General features: G+C 39.2%; 1 protein-coding gene across 1 annotated transcript in view; it reads right to left on the bottom strand.

Annotated features, from left to right (window-relative positions):
• Positions 1-22,707, bottom strand: part of LOC106700546 (serine/threonine-protein kinase Nek10-like) — a gene marked incomplete at its 5' end in the record, with an annotated part of 82,038 nt that extends 59,331 nt beyond the window's left edge. Inside the window, 4 exons of the mRNA XM_070360022.1 lie at positions 2,905-3,045; positions 3,145-3,182; positions 20,911-20,965; positions 22,635-22,707. Coding sequence (XP_070216123.1) covers positions 2,905-3,045; positions 3,145-3,182; positions 20,911-20,965; positions 22,635-22,707 — 307 coding nt within the window. The remainder of the gene's footprint in view (positions 1-2,904; positions 3,046-3,144; positions 3,183-20,910; positions 20,966-22,634) is intronic.
• Between the last annotated feature and the right edge of the window lie 5 nt (positions 22,708-22,712).

The following is a 22,712-nucleotide window of genomic DNA, read 5'->3' as shown; positions in this document are numbered from 1 at the left end:
CTTATTTCACTCTGTATATCAGACTCTTGGTTTATCCACCTCACTAGAATTGACTCAAATTCATTCATTTTTATGGCTGAGTAATATTGCATTCCAGTCCATTCTGAAGATCAGTCCTGGGTGTTCGTTGGAAGGCCTGGTGCTAAAGCTGAAACTCCAATACTCTGGCCACCTCATGCAAAGAGTTGACTCATTGGAAAAGACCCTGATGCTGAGAGGGATTGTGGGCAAGAGGAGGAGATGGCTGGATGGCATCATCAACTCGATGGACTTGAGTTTGAGCAAATTCCGGGAGTTGGTGATGGACAGGGAGGCCTGGCATGCTGCAATTTATGGAGTCGCAAAGAGTTGGACATGACTGAGTGACTGAACTGAACTGAACTGAATATTGCATTGTGTATATGTACCACAACTCCTTTATCCATTCGTCTGTCATGGACATCTAGGTTGCTTCCATGTCCTGGCTATTACAAATAGTGCTGCAGTGAACATTGGGGTACATGTTGTCTTTTTGAAATGTGGTTTCTCCAGGGTATATGCCACTTACTTATATCTAATTGTACCTCTTAACCCCCTTCCCCTTTCATCTTTCCCTCTCCCTACTGGTAAACACTAGTCTGTTCTCTGTGAGTCTGTTTCTGTTGAGAAAGTAAATCAAATGAAAGAAATAGATATTTGGAAAATAGTAATACAGATAGTACTCAGAAATGGCCAAATTTGTACAGTGGTAATGTGTAAGTGAAAAAGGTTAGTAAAATAGAGCTAAAATAGTTAACATGCATACTTTGCATGTTATGCATGTTTATTCATTTATTCATTCCATGTTAATTACTGCTAATACTTTCGTCTACTCAGTACAAAAATTCCTAAGTTTTCAATTCTGTTGTCAAATTACTATTATTTAATATAAGGAATATGTTATAAAATAAATTTTTTACAGAATCTAATTAGTATTAAAAGGCAGAACAAAAGGATTTTTAATAATAGTGTTGAAATGGCTTCATGGTTATTTGTTTTACAGGAGTTCAGAAGTGCATTAAATACTGCCATATGGCCACAATATGAGCCTAGAAGTTCACATTTTAAGAGTATGCTATCACATTCTAATACAGCCATTCGACACTCTAAAGTAATAGTTTTCACCCTTTGTTCTGCCATAGCAAATGGAAAATGATGCTCACATTCTAGATTTAGTCCTGGGAATATACCCAGGTTCTGACAAAATTCTCTCTTCTCTGACAGTTTTTTCCAGAACATTTAGGCAATACAGGACTATAGTTGTTGTTCATATACAGTGGAATGAATCCTCATTTGCACAAGAGGCAATCTAAGTGGGGCCTATACCAGTTGTTTGTCATTTGGCAAAGCAACCAATTAGTCCAAGAACACCTGCAACATTTAGAAAAGTATGACTTTTATAATATGCAGAAAAACCAGTCTGCATTAGACTAATAAAAATATGGTTTTTTCACTGTAATGTGGAATAACTCTTAGGTAATAACTCAAATTTTCTCCATATGCATTACTGTGTTCTATAATATTAGTCAAAACGATCATTCCTTTATAGGTAAACTTTAGCATTCAATGACAACACTTAAAATGCTATAGTATATTCTGTTTTAAATTTAAATGCATGAATTGGTAAATGTTTAAAAAGTAGATAGTATAACAAACTGTAGGTCTAAGAAATGTAATATATTACATGTTATCCATGCTAAAGAGTTTGTTTAAATATCCAGAGATCTGATTAATTTTGCAGACATAAAGTCAAGTCTTGAACTAACTAACTCAAAATACCCTTTAGGAAAAGTAATTCTTTTTATGAATCACAACTGAACTTCAAATTGCTCACATATGTATATGTTTTGCTCTCACTGTTTTAAAATTAATAACAATCATTTTAGCTTCATGGCTATATTATGAACTTACCTTGTACCAAAATAGCTGGAGTGGGGCATGGTCAACATAACATCTTAATAATGTTTTGGACACCTTAACAACAAAGTTATCTCTTTTCTGCATCTATGCTGATCATGTAATTGCCCCCAAACTGTCAATAAGTCTTCTAAAGCAAATTTAATAAATGTGGAGACACAGACTAGTATTACAGTAAATCAATTCACATCTCCTAAAAGTTCATATGTATTAACTCTACAAAAGAACACAAATTAAGGAAGTTAAAGTGAAAATAACTTTAAGCAATAATTCCAAATTAACCAAAGTAGTAAAACAGAACTTTATACTTGAGTCATATACATATGTTAAAAGCACAATCACTAAGTTTTTTTCCTGAATTATCCAGGTTTAATTAAAAGCTTTACTGTTACTGTTGAACATTTGGTCCACTTTAATAGAAATTAGAAATGTTAAAACACACTCTTTTTTTCTCAAACAATTACTATAAACCATTATACTTTAAGAATTCATAATTTCTACCTTATTAGAGAAACAATTTGATATAACATTGCTTAATCAAATACAAATAAGGAAAAAGAATTATCTGCATCAGAGTAAAGGAGATAGAAGAAAAGATATGCTTTACTCTCTTATACCGTATAGGTGCACAGCTTATAGAAATACGTATGTAAAACATAGTTACTATTTTTGGTAGTAGGTATGCACTGTTAGCTTCAAAATTTAACTGGCTAACATTCCTACCAAAGCAAAAACACAAACTTTAGAAAAATAGCTCATATATTTCATCAAATAAGTGAACACAGAAAGCACCTTGACACTGTTAATTTGCCAAACTATATATAATAATAATGGACAGATGAAACGAGATTCTCCTGTTGTTTGTACTAGAGTTGCCTCCCAAGCATCATTTGGGTATTCAGGCCCAACCACAATTCTGTGTTCACCCATTGTGTGCTTGAGACCAATGTTATCTAATATAAGTACTACCATGGTGTTTGAGACTGTGGAGAATCACAGTGGGAAGGCTGTGGGACTGCCACCCCGTCACTAACTCAGCCTCTACCTCCTTAACGTGGGCACTGAGCAGGAGGGGTGGCACTTTCAGAAGCAGGTCAAGAGGCAGCAAAGCTGAAGAAATAAAAGGGGGAAAGACATGAGACTGTAATACAAATTGCACTGAATTTCAGGGTGGCATGTGTGATGTTACTGCTGACAAAGCTAAATTACCTGGTCTCAGTCTGGATCCTATTCCACCAGTGAAGTCTCTGTAAGCAGAATGAGAAGGTTTATTCAACTTGGATTTGACTAACATTTATTGAAAGCTTATATCCCACTATGGTTTATGAAACCATATGAAAATATAGGTTTGTGTTTCCTAAAGATGTCCTCAAGAGTTTAATAAAGGGAGAAAAGAGACATAATTGAACCCAGAGCAGAGCTGACATTCTGTGAGCAGTGGAAGAACCTGGTTGCATTACAGTTGTTCATGAGCTCTAAGAATAATTATAAGCCTAAATCTTAGGCTTGAATGATTTTCTTGTCACATTTAAAATCAAAATACTTGAACTACCCTGGTGGCTCAGTGGTAAAGAATCTTCCTGACATAAAAGAGACATAGTTTTGATAACTGATCCAGGAAGATCCCACATGACTTGCAGCAACGAAGCCCTTGTGCCACAACTATTGAGCCTGTGCTCTGGAGCCTGGGAATCACAACTACTGAGCCTGTGTGCCGCGACCACTGAAGCCGATGTGCTTTAGAGCCCATGCTCTGCAACGAGAGAAGCCATTGCAGTGAGAAGCCTGTGCACCGCAACTAGAGAGCAGCCCCAGCTCGCCCCAACTAGAGATAAGCCCGCACAGCAAGGAAGACTCAGAACAGCCAAAAATAGATTAAAAAATAAAATAAAAAATACTTATTTTGTATGAAAAAGAAATAGCATTTAAAATTTTATATGTAGTATGTTCCATGCTTTATTCCTGCTGTCTTAAAGAAGAAACTATAACTCTTCCTATGAAATGAGATAATTTTTACATTTAAGAAGATTATATTTTTCCTTATTTTCTCAGCATTATTACCATCAGTTTTTTGCCCTATTCTAAAACTTAGGATTTCCTTATCATTATGCAAGTTCGTCTCAGGACCTTTCACCCAGTGGAAGAGTCATTAGACCCTACTGAGGACAGCCACAAATAACCTTCAATCTTGTTTTATCTACTAGAATCTAGAGAGACAAGTTCTTAACATTTTTTTTTTAAGAAATAAGAAATATCTATCAGATCAGATCAGATCAGTCGCTCAGTCATGTCCAACTCTGCGACCCCATGAATCACAGCACGCCAGGCCTCCCTGTCCATCACCAACCTGACAAATTATAAGAACCATACTTTACTGCAACACGACCAAAGTACATCAAACATCCTCTATGTTTAAGGCACATGATAGGTGTTTACTAGGTGGGAACTGATATAGGGACTCAGACACAAATAAACATGACTGATAATTCTATTACCCCAACCCTTTCACTACAGTCACAGAAATTTTGATACGTACATGCAACGCATACCCAAGTTATCAAGCCTAGCAAATTTGGCACTCATTCACCCACCACTCAACTTAATTACTAGAATAATATCAAAATGTGTGCATCTAACTGTGAATTCCTTCCCTCTCCATTTCCATCTTCCAATCCCCCACCAATCCACTCCTCTCTTGATCCTATTTATTTTTTCTGTCCCATTCCAGCCCATATTTCCAGACCCTTGAAAATTAAATGAAATTCATCAGTTTTACATAGGTAATACATTCTTTTTACACCTGGAATAAGGTCATGTGTTTACATAAGGAAAAGGGATGATCCCTGCCTCATATTTTCAAAGAGGGGCATAATCTTAGCAGTGTCCATATAAGTGTGGGCAGAAGCCTCGGGATTGAGCAGAGGGGTAGAACGTCTGTTCCAGCAAATCATTCCCTTGCACACAGGTTACTCCTCAGCAAGGGCAAACGCATAGCCCACACCATAATCTTCTAGACAAGCCCAGCACTGTCCAACAGAAATATGCAAACTACAAACATAAGTCTAAATATTCTGGCAGCCACAGTTTTAAGAAGTAGAAAGAAAAAAGTGAAATTAATAACATTTTAAACTAAAATAACCAAAATATTATTTCAACATGTACTAAATATAAATATTAATATAATTTTTAAAATTTAAATGAAATTTAAAATTCTCGGGACATACAGGCTACCTGGTCCCAGGGCAGAGCCTAAGAGTGGCAGCAGTGGCCATTGCTAGCACTTACTCAAGAAGCATCAGAAGTTTCCTGGATTCTGATGGGGATGCTCTACCACAGCTAACCTCTGACACACCCCACGAGTCCACACAGCTCTCTGCTAGCCCAGCAGAGCTGTTCCACAAATGTGTAGGGGGTGGTGGCAGAGGCAGGGAGAAATGATCGGCTATGAAAAACAAAGGGGGCTTACATCTGAGTCAGTATCCGACTGGAGCTGCAGACGCTTACATGGTCAGTGCATTAGATCTCTGTCAATGTACAGACCACACTTGTTTTAGCACCCCATGCCACTGAAGCAAATGTCTTGGTGCATGGAAGAGGGGGCAGAAATCCACTTAAAGGGGATAGAGCTAGCTTCTTCCCTGGTAATTTAAAAGCAGACCTCACCTCTAACAGGGCAGTGATGGCCACTGGGCAGAGAGGAAGTCCTGCCTCAGACCTGGTGCCAAGTCTAGCCCCTCCATCTCTAGCACCACTGCCTATTCAAGGGGATAGCTTCCAGCACATCCCGAGGAAAGGTATAACTGGCATCCACCTCAAATCCAGATCACCCATCAGAGGCAGGTACAAGGCACACATAGTGTGCAGAGGGATGCTCCCACATAAAAACAGCCATTTCAAGACTGCAGTGGACAACTGTTTCACCTAAAGTAATAGAGACAGAGAAAGCTAAATAAAAAGAACTACTGTCAACTGAAAAAGCAAAAGAAAACCCCTGAAAAATAATGAAACAGAAATAAACAATTTACCACAAGAGAACTTAAAACATGATTAATAACAAACTTAATAAAGGAAAAGAACTGATCTCAACAATGAACATTTTAAAATATTAAAAAAAGACCCAATCAGAAACTTGCAGGATACAAGGTCAATACACAGAAATCACTTGCATTCCTGTATACTAACAATGAAAAATCAGAAAGAGAAATTAAGGAATCAACTCCATTCACGATTGCAACAGAAAGAATAAAATATCTAGGAGTAAACCTACCTAAGGAGACAAAAGAACGGTATGCAGAAAATTAAAGACACTGGTGAAAGAAATCAAAGACAACATAAACAGATGGAGAGATATTTCATGTTCTTGGGTAGGAAGAATCAATACTGTGAAAATGACTATACTACCAAATACAATCTATGGATTCAATGCAATCCTTATCAAATTACCAATGGCAATTTTCACAGAACTAGAACAAAAAAATTTCACAATGCATATGGAAACACAAAAGATCCTGAATACCCAAAGCAGTCTTGAGAAAGAAGAATGGAGCTGGAGGAATCAACCTTCCTGCCTTCAGACTATACTACAAAACTACAGTCATCAAGACAGTATGGTACTGGAACCAAAACAGAAGTATAGACCAATGGAACAAGATAGAAAGCCCAGAGATAAACCTACCCCTCTATGGGTAGCTTATTTTCAACAAAGGAGGCAAGAATATACAATGGGGCAAAGATAGCCTTTCAATAAGTGGTGCTGGGAAAACTGGACATATGCATGTAAAAGAATGAAATTAGAACACTTTCTAAAACCATACAGAAAGATAAACTCAAAATGGATTAAAGACCTAAACGTAAGATCAGAAACTAAAAAACTCTTAGAGAAAAACATTGGCAGAACACTCGATGACAGAAATCAAAGCAAAATCCTCTATGACCCACCTCCTAGAGTAATGGAAATAAAATAAAAAATAAACAAGTGGGACCTAATTAAACCTAAAAGCTTTTGCACAGCAAAGGAACCTACAAACAAGGTGAAAAGACAACCCTCATAATGGGAGAAAATAATAGCAAAGGAAAGAACTGGCAAAGAATCAATCTACAAAATATATAAGCAGTTCATACAACTCAATACCAGAAAAACAAACAACCCAATAAAAAAGTGGGGAAAAGACCTAAACAGACATTTCTCCAAAGAAGACATTCAGATACCTAATAAACACATGAAAAGATGCTCAACATTGCTCATTATTAGAGAAATACAAATCAAAACTACAAAGAGATACCACCTCACACTACTCAGAATTGCCATCGTCAAAAAGTCTACAAACAATAAATGCTGGAGAGGATGTGGCGAAAAGGGAATTCTCTTGCATTGCTGGTGGGAATGTAAACCAATACAGCCACAAAACCACTATATGACCCAGCAATCCCACTACTAGGCATATACCCTGAGGAAACCAAAATTGAAAAAGACACAAGTACCCCAATGTTCATTGCAGCACTGTCTACAATAGCTAGAACATTGAAGCAATGTAGATGTCCATTGACAGATGAATGGATAGAGAAGCTGAGATACATATATACAATGGAATATTACTCAGCCATAAAAAGGAAAGCATTTCAGTCAGTTCTAATGAGGTGGATGAACATAGAGCCTATTATACAGTGAAGTAAGTCAGAAGGAGAAATATAAATATCACATATTACCACATATATAAGGAATATAGAAAGATGGCACTGATGAATTTATTTGCACGGCAGATCATAAACTCCTTATTGCCAAATTCAGACTTAAGTTGAAGAAAGTAGGGAAAACCACTGGACCATTCAGGTATGGCCTAAATCAAATCCCTTATGACCTATACAGTGGAAGTGAGAAATAGATTTTTAAGGGACTAGATCTGATAGATTGTGTCCATAGTGCCTGATGAACTATGGATGGAGGTTCGTGACATTGTACAGGAGACAGGAATCAGGACCATTCTCAAGAAAAAGAGATACAAAAAGAAAAATGGCTGCTGAGGACGCCTTACAAATAGCTGTGAAAAGAAGAGAAGCAAAAAGCAAAGGAGAAAAAGAAAGATATACCCATTTGAATGCAGAGTTCCAGAGAATAGCAAGGAGACATAAGAAAGCCTTCCTCAGTGGTCAATGCAAAGAAATAGAGGAAAACATAGAATGGGAAAGACTAGAGATCTTTTCAAGAAAATTAGAGATACCAAGGGAACATTTCATGCAAAGATGGGCACAATAAAGGACAGAAATGGTATGGACCTAACAGAAGCAGAAGATATTAAGGACAAGTGGCAAGAATACATAGAAGAACTGGACAAAAAAGATTTTCATGGCCCAGATAATCACAATGGTGTGATCACTCACACTCACCTAGAGACAGACATTCTGGAATGTGAAGTCAAGTGGGCCTTAGAAAGCATCACTACGAGCAAAGCTAGTGGAGGTGATAGAATTCCAGCTGAACTATTTGAAATCCTAAAAGATGATGCTGTGAAAGTGCTGCACTCAATATGCCAGCAAATTTGGAAAACTCAGCAGTGGCCACAGGATGGGAAAAGGTCAGTTTTCATTCCAATCCCAAAGAAAGGCAATGCCAAAGAATGCTCAAACTGCCGCACAATTGCACTCATCTCACATGCTAGTAAAGTAACACTCAAATTCTCCAAGCCAGGCTTCAGCAATATGTGAACTGTGAACTTCCAGATGTTCAAGCTGGTTTTAAAAAAAGCAGAGGAACCAGAGATCAAATTGCCAACATCTGCTGGATCATAGAAAAAGCAAGAGAGTTCCAGGAAACATCTATTTCTGCTTTATTGACTATGCCAAAGCCTTTGACTATGTGGATCACAATAAACTGTGGTAAATTCATCAAGAGATGGGAATACCAGACTACCTGACGTGCCTCTTGAGAAACCTGTATGTGTCAGGAAGCAACAGTTAGAACTGGACATGGAACAACAGACTGGTTCCAAATAGGAAAAGGAGTACGTCAAGGCTGTATATTGTCACCCTGCTTATTTAACTTACATGCAGAGTACATCATGAGAAACGCTGGGCTAGAGGAAGCACAAGCTGGAATCAAGATTGCCGGGAGAAATAATCAATAACCTCAGATATGCAGATGACACCACCCTTATGGCGAAAGTGAAGAGGAACTAAAAAGCCTCTTGATGAAAGTGAAAGAGGAGAATGAAAAAGTTGGCTTAAAGCTCAATATTCAGAAAACTAAGATCATGGCATCTGGTCCCATCACTTCATGGCAAATAGATGGGGAAATAGTGGAAACAGTGGCTGACTTCATTTTTCTGGGCTCCAAAATCACTGCCAATGGTGATTGCAGCCAGGAAATTAAGATGCTTACTCCTTGCAAGGAAAACTATGACCAACCTAGACAGCATATTAAAAAGCAGAGAAATTACTTTGTAAATAAAGGTCCACCTAGTCAGTTTTTCCAGTAGTCATGTATGGAAGTGAGAGTTGGACTATAAAGAAACCTGAGCGCCAAAGAATTGATGCTTTTGAGCTATGATGTCGGAGAAGACTCTTGAGAGTCCCTCTCACTGCAAGGAGATCCAACCAGTCCATCCTAAAGGAGATCAGTCCTGGGTGTTCATTGGAAGGACTGATGTTGAAGCTGAAACTCCAATACTTTGACCACCTGATGCAAAGAGCTGACTCATTGGAAAAGACCCTGATGCTGGGAAAGATTGAGGGTAGGAGGAGAAGGGGATGACAGAGGATGAGATGGTTGGATGGCATCGCCAACTCCATGGGTTTGGGTAGACTCCAGGAGTTGGTGATGGACAGGGAGGCCTGGCATGCTGCGGTTCATGGGGTCGCAAAGAGTTGGACACGACTGAGTGACTGAACTGACTGGTACTTGTATCACAAAAAATAGCCTTTAAAACAAAGTTTAGAAAGAAAAACAAAGAATAGCATATAATGATAAGGGGATCAATAACAGAAGATATGACACTTATTAAGATTATGCACCTAATATCAGAGTAGATACATATATCAAAACTAGCAGCCATAAAGGGAGACATTGACAGGAATACAGTAATAGTAGAAGTCTTTAACACCCACTGACATCAATGGCCTGATCTTCTAGACAGAAAGTCCATAAGACAACAGAGGCCCTACCTGACAAAAGACCAGTTGGAGTTAACTGTATCTACAGGATACCACAGCCCCAAAAGCCCAGAGTATACCACATTCTTTTCAAGCATGTATGGAACATTCTCTACAATAGACCAAATACTATGCCACAAAGCAAACCTCAACAAACTCAAGAGGATAAAAATTTCAAGCACTTTTTCTGACCACAACAGCATGAGACTAGAAATCAGCTGCAGAAGGATGAGGGGAAAATGAACACATGGAGACTAAACAAGCTGCTACTAAAAAACCAATGGGCCAATGATGCCATCAAACAAGAAATCATACACTATGTCAAGAGAAGTGACAATTAAACACAATTTTATAAAATCTATGGAATGCAGGAAAATCACTAAGAGAAAAATAATACAGGTTTTTTTTTTTTCAAAAAGCAACAAAAATTTCAAATAAACAAGCTAACCCACCACCTACAAGAATTAGAGAAAGAAAAACAAACAAAACCCAAGGAAACAGTAAAGATCATAAAGTCGCCGTCGTGTCCGACTCTTTGCAACCCCACAGACTGTACAGTCCATGGAATTCTCCAGGCCAGAATACTGCAGTGGGTAGGCTTTCCCTTCTCCAGGGGATCTTCCCAACCCAGGGACTGAATCCAGGTCTCCCACATTGCACATGGATTCTTTACCAGCTGAGCCACAAGGAAAGCAAGATCAGAAAGAAATAAACAAAATAGAAAAAAACAAACAAAAAAAGTAATAGAACTGTGCTGAGCAGGGCCCTGTGGGACTCCAGGGCAGGGAGGCCTTTTTAATCCCCCATTCCTTGTAGGCAACACTCCAGACTTCATGACCTTTTCTGAGTTCCAAAGGGCAGAACAGTTGCTAATCAAAGGAGAATTAGCAACGAAACCACCTGAGGCAAGATTAAAGGGACCAGAGAGGCTCTTAGGTGGTCCAGTCTCTTAATCTTGATGAGCCTCTCTTGTATCTAATATATAATACAAATTAACATTTATGCAAAGCAGACTCACAGATGTAGAAAACAAACAACTGATTACCATAGGGGTGAGGGAAGAATGGAGGGATAACTTAAGAATGTGGGATTAAGAGATACAAACTACTATATATATAATAGATAAGAAACAAGGATATATTGCACATTACAGGATAATAGAGCCATTATCTTGTAATAACTTTTAACACAAGTTACTGTGCTGTACATCTGAAACTAACACAATATTGTAAATCAACTATACTTCAGTAAAAAGATATTTTAAGAAAAAAATACATATATGCTAGTGGGCATATATGAAATAGACCTCCCTGGTAATGCTGAGTTGCTTTCAGCTTTGCTGCCCCTTTATATGATTCTAAATTTCTCCTTAAGAAATTTCAGGGAATCTTTAAAAATAACCATCACACATTCACTCACTCATTCAAAAATATTTACTAAGGGCTCACAGTGTGTAGGCACTGTGCTAGACATTGGAGATGGAATACTGAAAAGAAACCATCCCTACAGTCTTAGAAGTTACAAGACTGCACAGGCATAGCAGAAAAACTGTTAATTTCTCTGGAAATTATATCACAGATCATAAGAAAACCCAGTCATCTGAAATTACACCAGAGCAAAAAACTCTTAATGACAACTTTTAACTATAAAACTGTTGGGTCCACAAACATGAACAATGGACAGAAGATTAGGCAGAGTCTGAGGGATCCACCTGATGCAAAGAGCTGACTCATTTGAAAAGACCCTGATGTTGGCAAAGATTGAAAGCAGGAGGAGAAGGGGACGACAGAGGATGAGATGGTTGGATGGCATCACTGACTCAATGGACATGAGTTTGGATAAACTCCGGGAGTTGGTGATGGACAGGGAGGCCTGCTGTGCTGCGGTTCATGGGGTCGCAAAGAGTCGGACACAACTGAGCGACTGAATTGAATTGAACCGAGGGAAGTCTGCCTCTAGATTGAACCAGACTGAATGTTTATGTCTAATGGAACATTATGGCTTCAGAAGGTGGTTTCCTATGACAGTACAAGCTGGAAACTAGCCAGAGATGGCCCACAAAGAAAACATTTCATATTGATGTATGGCAAAACCAATACAATATTGTAATGTAATTAACCTCCAATTAAAATAAATAAATTTATATTAAAAAAAGAAAACATTCCAGAAATGTTTTGTGGTGAAAAGGTTTATCATAATGAAGCTTGTGTCTTCTGAAAGTTTTGAAATGGGAATTTATCAATAACATTTCAGAGCAATAAAATAATTTCAGAGAAATGGAAGGTTTTTAAAAATTCTGAAAGGTCTTTTCAGCTCTCTTCAGATCTGGTGTATATTCATAAACCAAATTTTTCATGCAGAATTCATAAGCCAAAACAGAAATTGAAGCACTGAATATGAGGAATAGCCGACAACTTACACTTTACCTGACCACTACAGGTAAGGTGGCAATTGGAGGTGTTACCTTTGTAATTTTTTAAACCAAGTTTTCACTGCCAAATGCAAGTGTGAGGTAAATTATTTAGATGATTATTTTGTCAGAGGCATGCTGGTCATGAAGGAGATGGAGTCTAGAATTTTATACCTCATCAAATTATTTTAACTGTATCTCTGAACTGAGGAAATATTTTCACATGCATTGCAAGTGCATCACATCATTTAATTCAACTATGAAAAGTAGTCACTACAATTTAATGCTGATAGAAGAAATATTTGACCTTATGATGAAATCAGAAGCCTGGCTTACAACATTAAGATGATGCAACCACACCATCTAAGCTCACTAGCATTTTACATCTTGAAAGTGTCTTTCAGGCAGTGATGTCATAAACATACCCTGTGTGAACAAGTGACATTAGGTATGGATGCTTTCTCCTGCTCATTAAGGGCTTTTTGTTCACCTGTAATGTTAATGGAGTTGGTATCACTGCAGGGAGGTGGCATGGTGCTACCGTGGCTCTCCACTTGTACTCCAATAATAGCTAGGAACTAATAAGCCAGGGAATTTTAGAACTGTCATAGAAAAGGAATAGAATGATTTTACTGACAACAAATTGCCAACATTTGTTGGAACATAGAAAAAGCAAGAGAATTCCAGGAAAAAAATCTACTTCTGCTTCATTCACTATGCTAAAGCCTTTGTGTGAATCACAACAAACTGTGGAAAATTCTTAAAGAGATGTGAATACCAGACCACCTTACCTGCCTCCTGAGAAACCTGTATGCAGGTCAGGAAGCAACACTGTGAACTGGACATGGAAAAATGGACTGGTTCCAAACTGAGAAAGGAGTCTGTCAAGGCTGGCTGTATATTGTCACCCTGCTTATTTAATTTATATACAGAGTGTGTGCGAGTGTGCATGTTCAGTCAGTTCAGTTGTGTTCAACTCTTTGCTACCCTACGGACTGCAGCTCACCAGGCTACTCTGTCCATGGGATTCTGCAGGCAGGAATACTGGAGTGGGTTGCCATGCCTTCCTCCAGGGGATCTTCCGGATCCCAGGTATCAAACTCACTTTTGCCTGTGTCTCCTTCATTGCAGGCAGATTCTTTACCCACTGAGCCACCTGGGAAGCCCTAAATAAAGAGTTGCTACTGTTGCTAAGTCGCTTCAGTCGTGTCTGACTCTGTGCAACCCCATAGATGGCAGCCCATCAGGCTCCACTGTCCCTGGGATTCTCCAGGCAAGAACACTGGAGTGGGTTGCCATTTCCTTCTCCAATGCATGAAAGTGAAAAGTGAAAGTGAAGTTGCTCAGTCGTGTCCGACTCTTAGCAACCTCATGGACTGCAGCCTACCAGGCTCCTCCGTCCACAGGATTTTCCAGGCAAGAGTAGTGGACTGGGGTGCCATTGCCTTCTCCGAAATAAAGTGGGGTGCCAATGCGAAATGTCAGGCTGCATGAGTCACAAGTGTAATCAAGATTGCTGGGAGAAATATCAATAACCTCAAATACACAGATGACACCACTCCAGTGGCAGAAAGGAACTAAAAAGCCTCTTGATGAGGGTGAAAGAGGAAAGTAAAAGAGCTGGCTTAAAGCTCAACACTCTAAAAATGAAGATCATGGCATCTAGTCCCATCACTTCACAGTAAATAGATGGGGAAACAATGGAAACAGTGACAGATTTTATTTTCTTGGGCTCAAAAATTACTGCAGATGGTGACTATAGCCATGTGATTAAGATGCTTACTCCTTGGATGAAAAGCTATGACAAATCCAGATAGACTATTAAAAAGCTGACATGTCACTTTACCAATATAGGTCTGGATAGTCAAAGCTATGGTTTTTCCAGTAGTCATGTATGGATGTGAGAGTTACACCATAAAGAATGCTAAGAATTGATACTTCTGAATTGTGGTGCTGGAGAAGACTCTTGAGAGTCCCTTGGACAGCAAGGAGATCAAACTTGTCAATCCTAAAGGAATTCAATATTCATTGGAAGGATTGATGCTGAAGTTGAAGCTCTAGTCCTTTGGCCACCTGATGCAAAGAGGTGACTCATTGGAAAAGACCCTGATGCTGGGAAAGCTTGAGGGCAGGAGAGAAAGTGGTGACAGAAGATGAGATGGTTGGATGGCATCATCAACTCAATGGACATGATGAGTTTAAGCAAACTCTGGGAGATAGTGAAGGACAGGAAAGCCTGGAGTGCTGCAGACCATGTGATCACAAAGAGTGGGACACAGCTGAGCGACTGAGCAACAACAACTGACAAATTGTTCTGGTGAGACTGCTTGATTGTGACATCAGCTACTACGCCAGGTTAACAGCAGCAAGCAGTGATCAATAGTATTTAATCAATTTAAGTGAAACTAGATCTGGATTATTAGAAACTGGATTATGAAAAAGTAGCGGGAGTCTCTATCCTCTATAGCTTTAAGTCAAAATAATCAAGACTTTTGCTATATGGAGGCAACATTCCTAGGTCCTGAGATCACACAAGTTCTTTCCAGTCACGTGTATGATACTGGATGGTCACAAACATTTCCAATCATCTCTATACACAAAGACTAGAATCAGGCACACATCCTTGAATACAATTATGCATACACTGATTCATCAAAGAGGCTGTGAACCACAGGTATCTCTGATACTGCAAACATTCAATGTCTGAAACTAGCCTGCCAACTGTACTCTGTTGCCTTGGCAACAGAATATACATGTACATGGAAAAATTTTATTGCCTAAGCAGCAGGATCTTTAAAAAGGGTTTAAGCTGTTGACTATGGCAAAGGCTGTAGGTTCAAGCCAGGAGGTGAGGTTTTAGTCCAATTATAGACAGAGATACAGAATTTGTGCCAAGATAACAGTCATTCATTTATTAACTGACAAGTATTTGTGGACTGGTACCTATGTGCAATAAACTGTGCCCTGGGGAATGCAAAGATGGACTAGGCATAGCCTGGTATGTGCCAGCACAAAGTAATAAATATTAATTCATTAATCAATGAATTTTGTAGAAGGTCATAATTCAATGACCATAGTTCACTAGTACTTGACTGTATGGACAAAGAGACTGAAACGCCTGTGTATATTACCAAGGTATACAGGACAATTTATTTGTAAACTGAAATAAAATATTATGACTTGAATTAGAACCACCAGTAAATGTATCAACTAAGTAAGGCTATAAAATCCAGACAGATGCTGGTATAGGCCAAGCCCTATATCACACAAAGTAATGTGTGAATTATACCTCACTGAAGCTTTTAAAACAAAATAATTTCTTACGTTCTCATTCAAGAAAAATTATTCAAATAGACCATCACAAGACTGTGCATTCACTTAAACCAATATATAAAAATAAACCATTAAGGTAATATGAATTTGCCTTTCGTGACTTACCAAATAGAACTTATACGTAAGCCAGAATCTTATGGTTCTGTATCTTCAGAACAGCTAACTAGCGAGCCCTTGAGAGAGAATGAGTGATTGCAGCTAAAGCAATTACTTGGTGACCACTCAGATTAGCAACTATCTGGAGGAGTATCCCAAGTGACACTCTTTATTTATGACTCTCTGATTACATGCAAAGAGCAAAGATGTAAAATCAAATCTCTATTCTAGTAAACCAAAGGCATAACTAAAAGCAAATTATTTTAAGTGAATATACTTGTAGTTTGCTGGGAAATGTGTATCAACAAGAGATTCCCCATGGGCTCCCTTAATAATATGAAAAATGCCATGCTGACATTGCCAGGTCTTCTAGGGGTCCAGAAGAGCCTTAGCCAGGTGACATCTTGGTGGGGGAGATTTAGAATCTGGAGACCTGGTCATGGAGATCTGGAGACTGACCTCTGCTGCAAATGACTGAAAGACTGCATTTCCAGAGCCAAGAAATGGGACACTCTCCACTGACCCAGTATCTCAGCTCTGAGTTTGGCTTTTAGGATTTTTGTTGATTTGGGGAGGGAGAGCTGAAATATGGGAGGAGTTTGGCAAGGAAAAGAACCAAATGAACTACTTTCTGGCTTCAAGTGACTTCTGCTAAAGAGAGCATAAAAAGACCATTGACTTCTAGGAGTTGGAGACTCTGGAGACTCTGGAGACTCTTGCCATTAATTACATTCCTGAAAAATGTATCATCTGAGTACAGCTTGGGTCACAACACCAGGGTGCTTTTCATTGATAATATCATGTTTCCTTTCACTAGCCTTGAGAATTCTTCTCTGAGGAGGCAGGAGCTGCCCTTCCTAGTTTCCTTTGCTGATGTATTATCCATTTGCTTGGCCCAACTGCTCATGAAAGTCTGTGTCAAGTTACTGGGGAGGTATCAATGATTTTTAGCAGGCAATTAGCTTCAACTTAGCCCTTGATATCTGAGATGACCAGAGTTGAGAGTTTATGCTTAAGCTTTCTCTGTGTACCATGGAGCCAGGTCCAAGTCTGAATTCTAAACTCTGAACACCATGCTCAAATCAAGCACGTACCTCTCTGTGACTCTTTCTCATTGGGACCCTTTTTCTAGGAGCCAGAAAGGAGCTTCTGGGGGAGCTGCCCAGGGTCTCGTTTCAACTGTCTTACTAATTAACACATGGCACAAAACAGCCAAAAATATCTGCAGGCTTGATTTTAAATTGATTTTTATTATATTTTGTAACTCTGCTATCTTATTTTAGATTCTAACTTTTCATTTAGCTTTTAAACACTTTGCAGAGGGGGTTTATGGTTAATATTAATAAACCAAGAAACTCAGGATAACTCTAAACAAATTAGATTGCAAATAACTTTCACCTTATTTAATGCTTTTCAAAGAATTATAAATATATTTTAGAGTTACCTCCCTTTAATTCATAGAATTAAAGGGAATACCTGGAAGGAAGTAAAAAAAAAAAGTCATTAATTTTCTCTTCTCTTATTTGGCATTAATCACAGGCTGTCTTTTGTCATTTATTTCCTTCTCAAGTCTACTTTTGTGCCCCCTCCACTATGAGTTCCTTGAGAGAAGAGTGAAGTGAAGTGACGTGGAAGTAGCTCAGTCATATCTGACTCCTTGCAACCCCATGGACTGTCCAGTCCATGGAATTCTCCAGGCCAGAATACTGGAGTGGGTAGTGTTTCCCTTCTCCCGGGGATCTTTCCAATCCAGGGACAGAACCCAGGTCTCCTGCATTGCAGGCAGATTCTTTACCAGCTGAGCCACCAGGGAAGCCCTTGAGAGAAGAAAGTAAAAGTGAAAGTGAAGTCGCTCAGTCGTGTCCAACTCTTTGCAACCCCATGGACCGTAGCCTACCAGGCTCCTCCGTCCATGGGATTCTCCAGGCAAGAATACTGGAGTGGGTTGCCATTTCCTTCTCCAGGGGATCTTCCCAACCCAGGGGTCGAACCCAGGTCTCCCACATTGGAGGCAGATGCTTTAACCTCTGAGCCACCAGGGAAGTTTCTCTTGAGAGAAGAGGGTTTGCCTTAAATCAGCTTGTGACCCCCAATGGCATGTCACACAGTCCCATACATGGCACAGTCTTGCACATGTTATTTTAGCTCAGACCCTAGTCACCTGTTTACTTATGACCACTTCTGCTAATTCAACCTCAAGGTCTGGGCCATCTTCTGTTTTCCACCTATTAACTTGGTCATTAGCCCCAAGTTAAAGCCCACTCTGCAATATCCCACTTTAAATGAGATTCCAATTGGACTGCTTCTTTCTGTTGATTCTAGTTTATGCAATTTGATGTAAACATGTAGATAATGACTAGTTTTAAAAAAGCATTTCAAAAAACATACAAATAAAAAGTATTTCAAGCTCTAATACATATGTTTCCTTTGTTTTTGAAGAGCTACACTTCAACTGATAATTTTTCTATGAATCCTTTCAGGAAAAATGACTATATTTATTTGGCAATGTTGAGATTCCTAAAAACAGTTGTTTGAAAATTTCCATCCCAAAATAATATTCTCTTAATTGGGGAAGACACCAATATGTGATCATTTATTTTTGTACTAAAATACTTGTTTTGTATCTTTTCTATATATTTATGCAACTTTGTATCACTGAGTAAAGTGTCCAATAAAAAAGAAAAAGACTTTTGATGATGTATTTTATAATATAAGTCATCAGTTCAGTTCAGTCGCTCAGTTGTGTCCAACTCTTTGTGACCCCGTGGACTGCAGGCATCCCTATCCATCACCAACTCCTGGAGATTGCTCAGTTTCATGTCCATCAAGTTGGTGATGCCATCCAACCATCTCATCCTCTGTCATCCCCTTATCCTCCTGCCTTCAATCTTGCCCAGCATGAGGGTCTTTTCCAATGAGTCAGTTCTTCACATCAGGTGGCCAAAGTATTGGAGCTTCAGTTTCAACTTCAGCATCAGTCATTCCAATGAATATTCAGGACTGATCTCCTTTAGGATGGACTCCCTTGAAGTCCAAGGGAGTCTCAATAGTCTTCTCCAATACCACAGCTCAAAAGCATCATTTCTTCAGTGCTCAGCTTTATGGTCCAACTCTCAAATCCATACATGACTACTGAGAAAAACCATAGCTTTGACTAGACAGACCTTTTTAGCAAAGTAATGTCTCTGCTTTTTAATATGCTGTCTAGGTTGGTCATAACTTTTCTTCCAAGGAGCAAGTGTCTTTTAATTTCATGGCTGCAATCACCATCTTCAGTGATTTTGGAGCCCAAGAAAATAAAGCCTGTCAGTGTTTCCATTGTTTCCCCATCTATTTGCCATGAAGTGATGGGACCATGTTACTAGCAACACCAGAAAAGACTTAGGAAATAAATAGACTTTAGCTTAACCTTCTTGACCCTCACTTGGAAAAGATAAACTTATCAGTGATGTTGTACCTTTGACTAAACAATGTGGCCCATGAGGGACCTGGAGGGGCTGCCAGTGAAGCGGCTCAGCCCCTCCCACAGCAGGGAATCAGGCCAACCTGACTCCCCTGCAGGACACTGGATCCTCAGAGAGGTGACATGCAGACAGCAAATAAGCTGGAGGCTCATTCAGGCCTGCATTAGAGCCTTGGCAATCTTCCAGGAGTGCCTACTCCACAGACTTCAGGGGCTGACCTGGCTTCTATCCCTTCATAGGTTGATTCTGTGCGTTCCATAATTATGTGAGTCCTTGAAAACTTTCTAATGAATATAAGTCAGCCCAAGTTGTCTTTTATTTCCTGTGCCCACAAAGCCTGCCTGGTAAAGCACAGCCACTCACACATGACCTGGCCAGCACTTCCTAGACCCAGCACTGTTGACAGCCCCTGCCTGTCCCTGCTCAGCTCCCTGCCATCTCAATGCCAGTTCGCCCCAGCTGATCACATTCTTTTGACTAAAAGATCCTCCACAGTGAGCTGGAACATCATCTAATAAGCAGAAACTACCAAGTATATCCCTTTCCTCTACCACTCCAGCTTGAATTTATCTTTGCCTCTCTTTCTTCAGACACACATAAAAGCTGCCCTTTCCTCTTTTCCAGGGCTGTCCTCAGGTCCATGCCACTCTGAGACTGGGAACCAGCTACAATTTCCTCTCTCCATCAGCTGCTTCTCCTCAGTCCACTCATCTTCAGCCACCCTGATTCTAGAAGGCCCTTTCCCATCAAACATTCCCATCACCTCACTATCAGCTCACTACTTTCTTCAGTTTCTCTCTGTCTCTGCTTCTGTAACCTCTGAAACCACCATAGTCAGGCTTCTGCTCCCACCAGCCTCACCCAAGGTCACTGAACTCTTCTCATGAAGGTTACCAGGAACTTACAAAAAGCCATATCAAAGAGCTTCATTTCAGTTCTTAGCCCAAGAGACAAATATTGCAGAAAGTGCTAGTCATTACAAAATAATGATTTCTTTTTTTAAAATGGAATTCCCCAAATATGCTCATTCTCCCCTGTAGCTAGATTCTCCCCAGCTCACTGATCTGTGAGCAGAAGGGAAGAACACAACATCTGGGTCACATCCATAAAAGGAAGGATGTGTCTCTGCATCCCTTCCCCCTCCTGCTGGCTGAGACTTGGGTGTGACGTGGTCTACACCTGCTACATGTGCCATAGGCATCTATACCCCAGGGATGTAGAAAAATAAGGGATAGGGAGCCACAGCCCCAGATAATCTCATGAAGCCCCACAACCCTGGGCCACCCCTGAGCTCAGGGAGACTAACTGAGTGGCTGAGGATTGCAAAGCCAGACTGAAGTCCACGTCCAAGGTTAATGCTCTTCCCAGCATGGTCCTTGGTGAAATGCAAACAGTTCTGGGAGAGTGGGCTCCAACAGTCTCTGGTACCACATGCCCATGGTAACTTCTGCTATCGGGTATCAATTTAGCCACCAAAACAGCTCTGCAGAGTCTAAAAATGTTTCTAGGAACTCAGTGTCTACATACCTAGTTTGGGATTGTCTTTCTCCTCCTGAAGCACTAAAACTTCTTTTTAAAGTGCCTGAAACAAGAAAATAAAAATAACTTCACGTTTTCTTGCTGCAAATCATTTATTTATTCACTCATTTGCCTGTTTTAAAGTATCTAACAAATTGTACCTACTATAAAGACTGTCTTCATTTATGATACTATCAGCTAAAATATAACGTTGCAAATTACTGTTTATTAACAGGTTTGTTTAAGGGTCCTTTCTCAACAAAAAAGTGCTAAACAAAGAAACTCCATTATTAATTGCTAACAAAGCACATAAAACATCTGTATCATCATCATCCTAAATCCCTTGCCAAGAGAGCTAGAGTAACCACATGCAAGTGTAAGGGTCCAGCTTTTCCTTCCTCACTTTCCCACTGACCCTCCCCATCCTTGTTACTGGGGATACACAATATCCCATCATCTCAAAATTCACCTCAGTTAGTAATTAACTGCTTCTAGAATCTGTTACATATGTTTAAATGCACAAATATCTTTGCTACATAATATTCACGTTTTCTCAATCACAAATCAAGACATTTTATTTAGCAGACAGGGCAGGAATTTATATGGAAAACAGAACAGAGTGTTGGAATTTGATATTGCCCCAGAAAATGTGGAACGTCTATAATCCACTTTGATGGACCATTTAATTTTGAAAAGAGACAAGTATGAAGCAAAATCCTTAGAGTTCTACTTTGATACTTAGAGACACTATTTTAAACTATCTTTTATGAAATGTTCATAGTATAGTCTTTGAGAATGGATTATTTACAATTTATTTCAGAGTATTTCTATCTATCCTATTTAATATTCCATCAACTTACTCTTTTAAAAGAGTCAGGAAACTCTTTGGGATGTGTATATACCTTGGGATGTATATACACAGGAAACTCTTGGGATGGGGTGGGAGATGGGAGGGAGGTTCAAAAGGGAAGGGATGTGTATATACCTATGGCTGGTTCATGTTGAGGTTTGACAGAACACAGCCAAATTCTATAAAGCAATTATCCTTCAATAAAAAATAAATTAATTAAAAAAAGTTATTCTTTTCTGTCAATTTTCTATTTTAACTGGTGTTTTATTTCAATTTCAGATTTGTTTAGTGACTTGAATCCTATGTTTCTATAGAGAAGGTTCTTTAAATTGTATCTAAATATATCTTTACTTTCCCATGCCCCAGTCTATTTTTTTTTTTACTGTTTCAAATTAAGAGTAAATATTAACATATTTACTGAATCTGCATGGTGTTTTTCATAATTCTAAATAATTATAACATTTATTTAACTTTAGTGTTTTAAGGAAAATATATCCCTTTATATTAATGTAAGTAAAACTGTACAAAACTTAGTCTACAGCAAGACTAATTTCTTCTCGGGTTTCTAACCTCTGATCAACAGACTCACAAAAGGTCACTTCCATTACTCCTGTAGTTAGTTAGTATGCTTCCAAATAAGTTATCTCCACTCCCCAGTTAGAATCTGTATTTGCTGGAAGAAACAATTAAACTGTTCGTTTGACAGGAGGCAATGGAAAGCCACAGCGCCAGGGGCCCTCTGCGCTCCGTCAGAGTGACACACCTGCCCTAATTAGCACAGCACCTGGAAAATGACCCGTTCATTATGTAGGCGATGACATCCGCTTACTCCCGAGTACAATTCTCAGACCTCTACCCGCCGGAAGTTGGCAAGAAAGCTTACTGAATGTCGATTCCTTCAAAGGGCTTGAGCTGGAGCTGCTAAAGTTATCCGAAATGTCCAATTCATCATCAAGCTCTG

Source organism: Bos mutus, chromosome 22 (genome assembly GCF_027580195.1).
Source record: "Bos mutus isolate GX-2022 chromosome 22, NWIPB_WYAK_1.1, whole genome shotgun sequence".
Classification (NCBI taxonomy): Eukaryota; Metazoa; Chordata; class Mammalia; order Artiodactyla; family Bovidae; genus Bos; species Bos mutus.
Note: the sequence above shows the minus strand (reverse complement) of the source record. Positions and strands in the feature narration are given on the sequence as shown.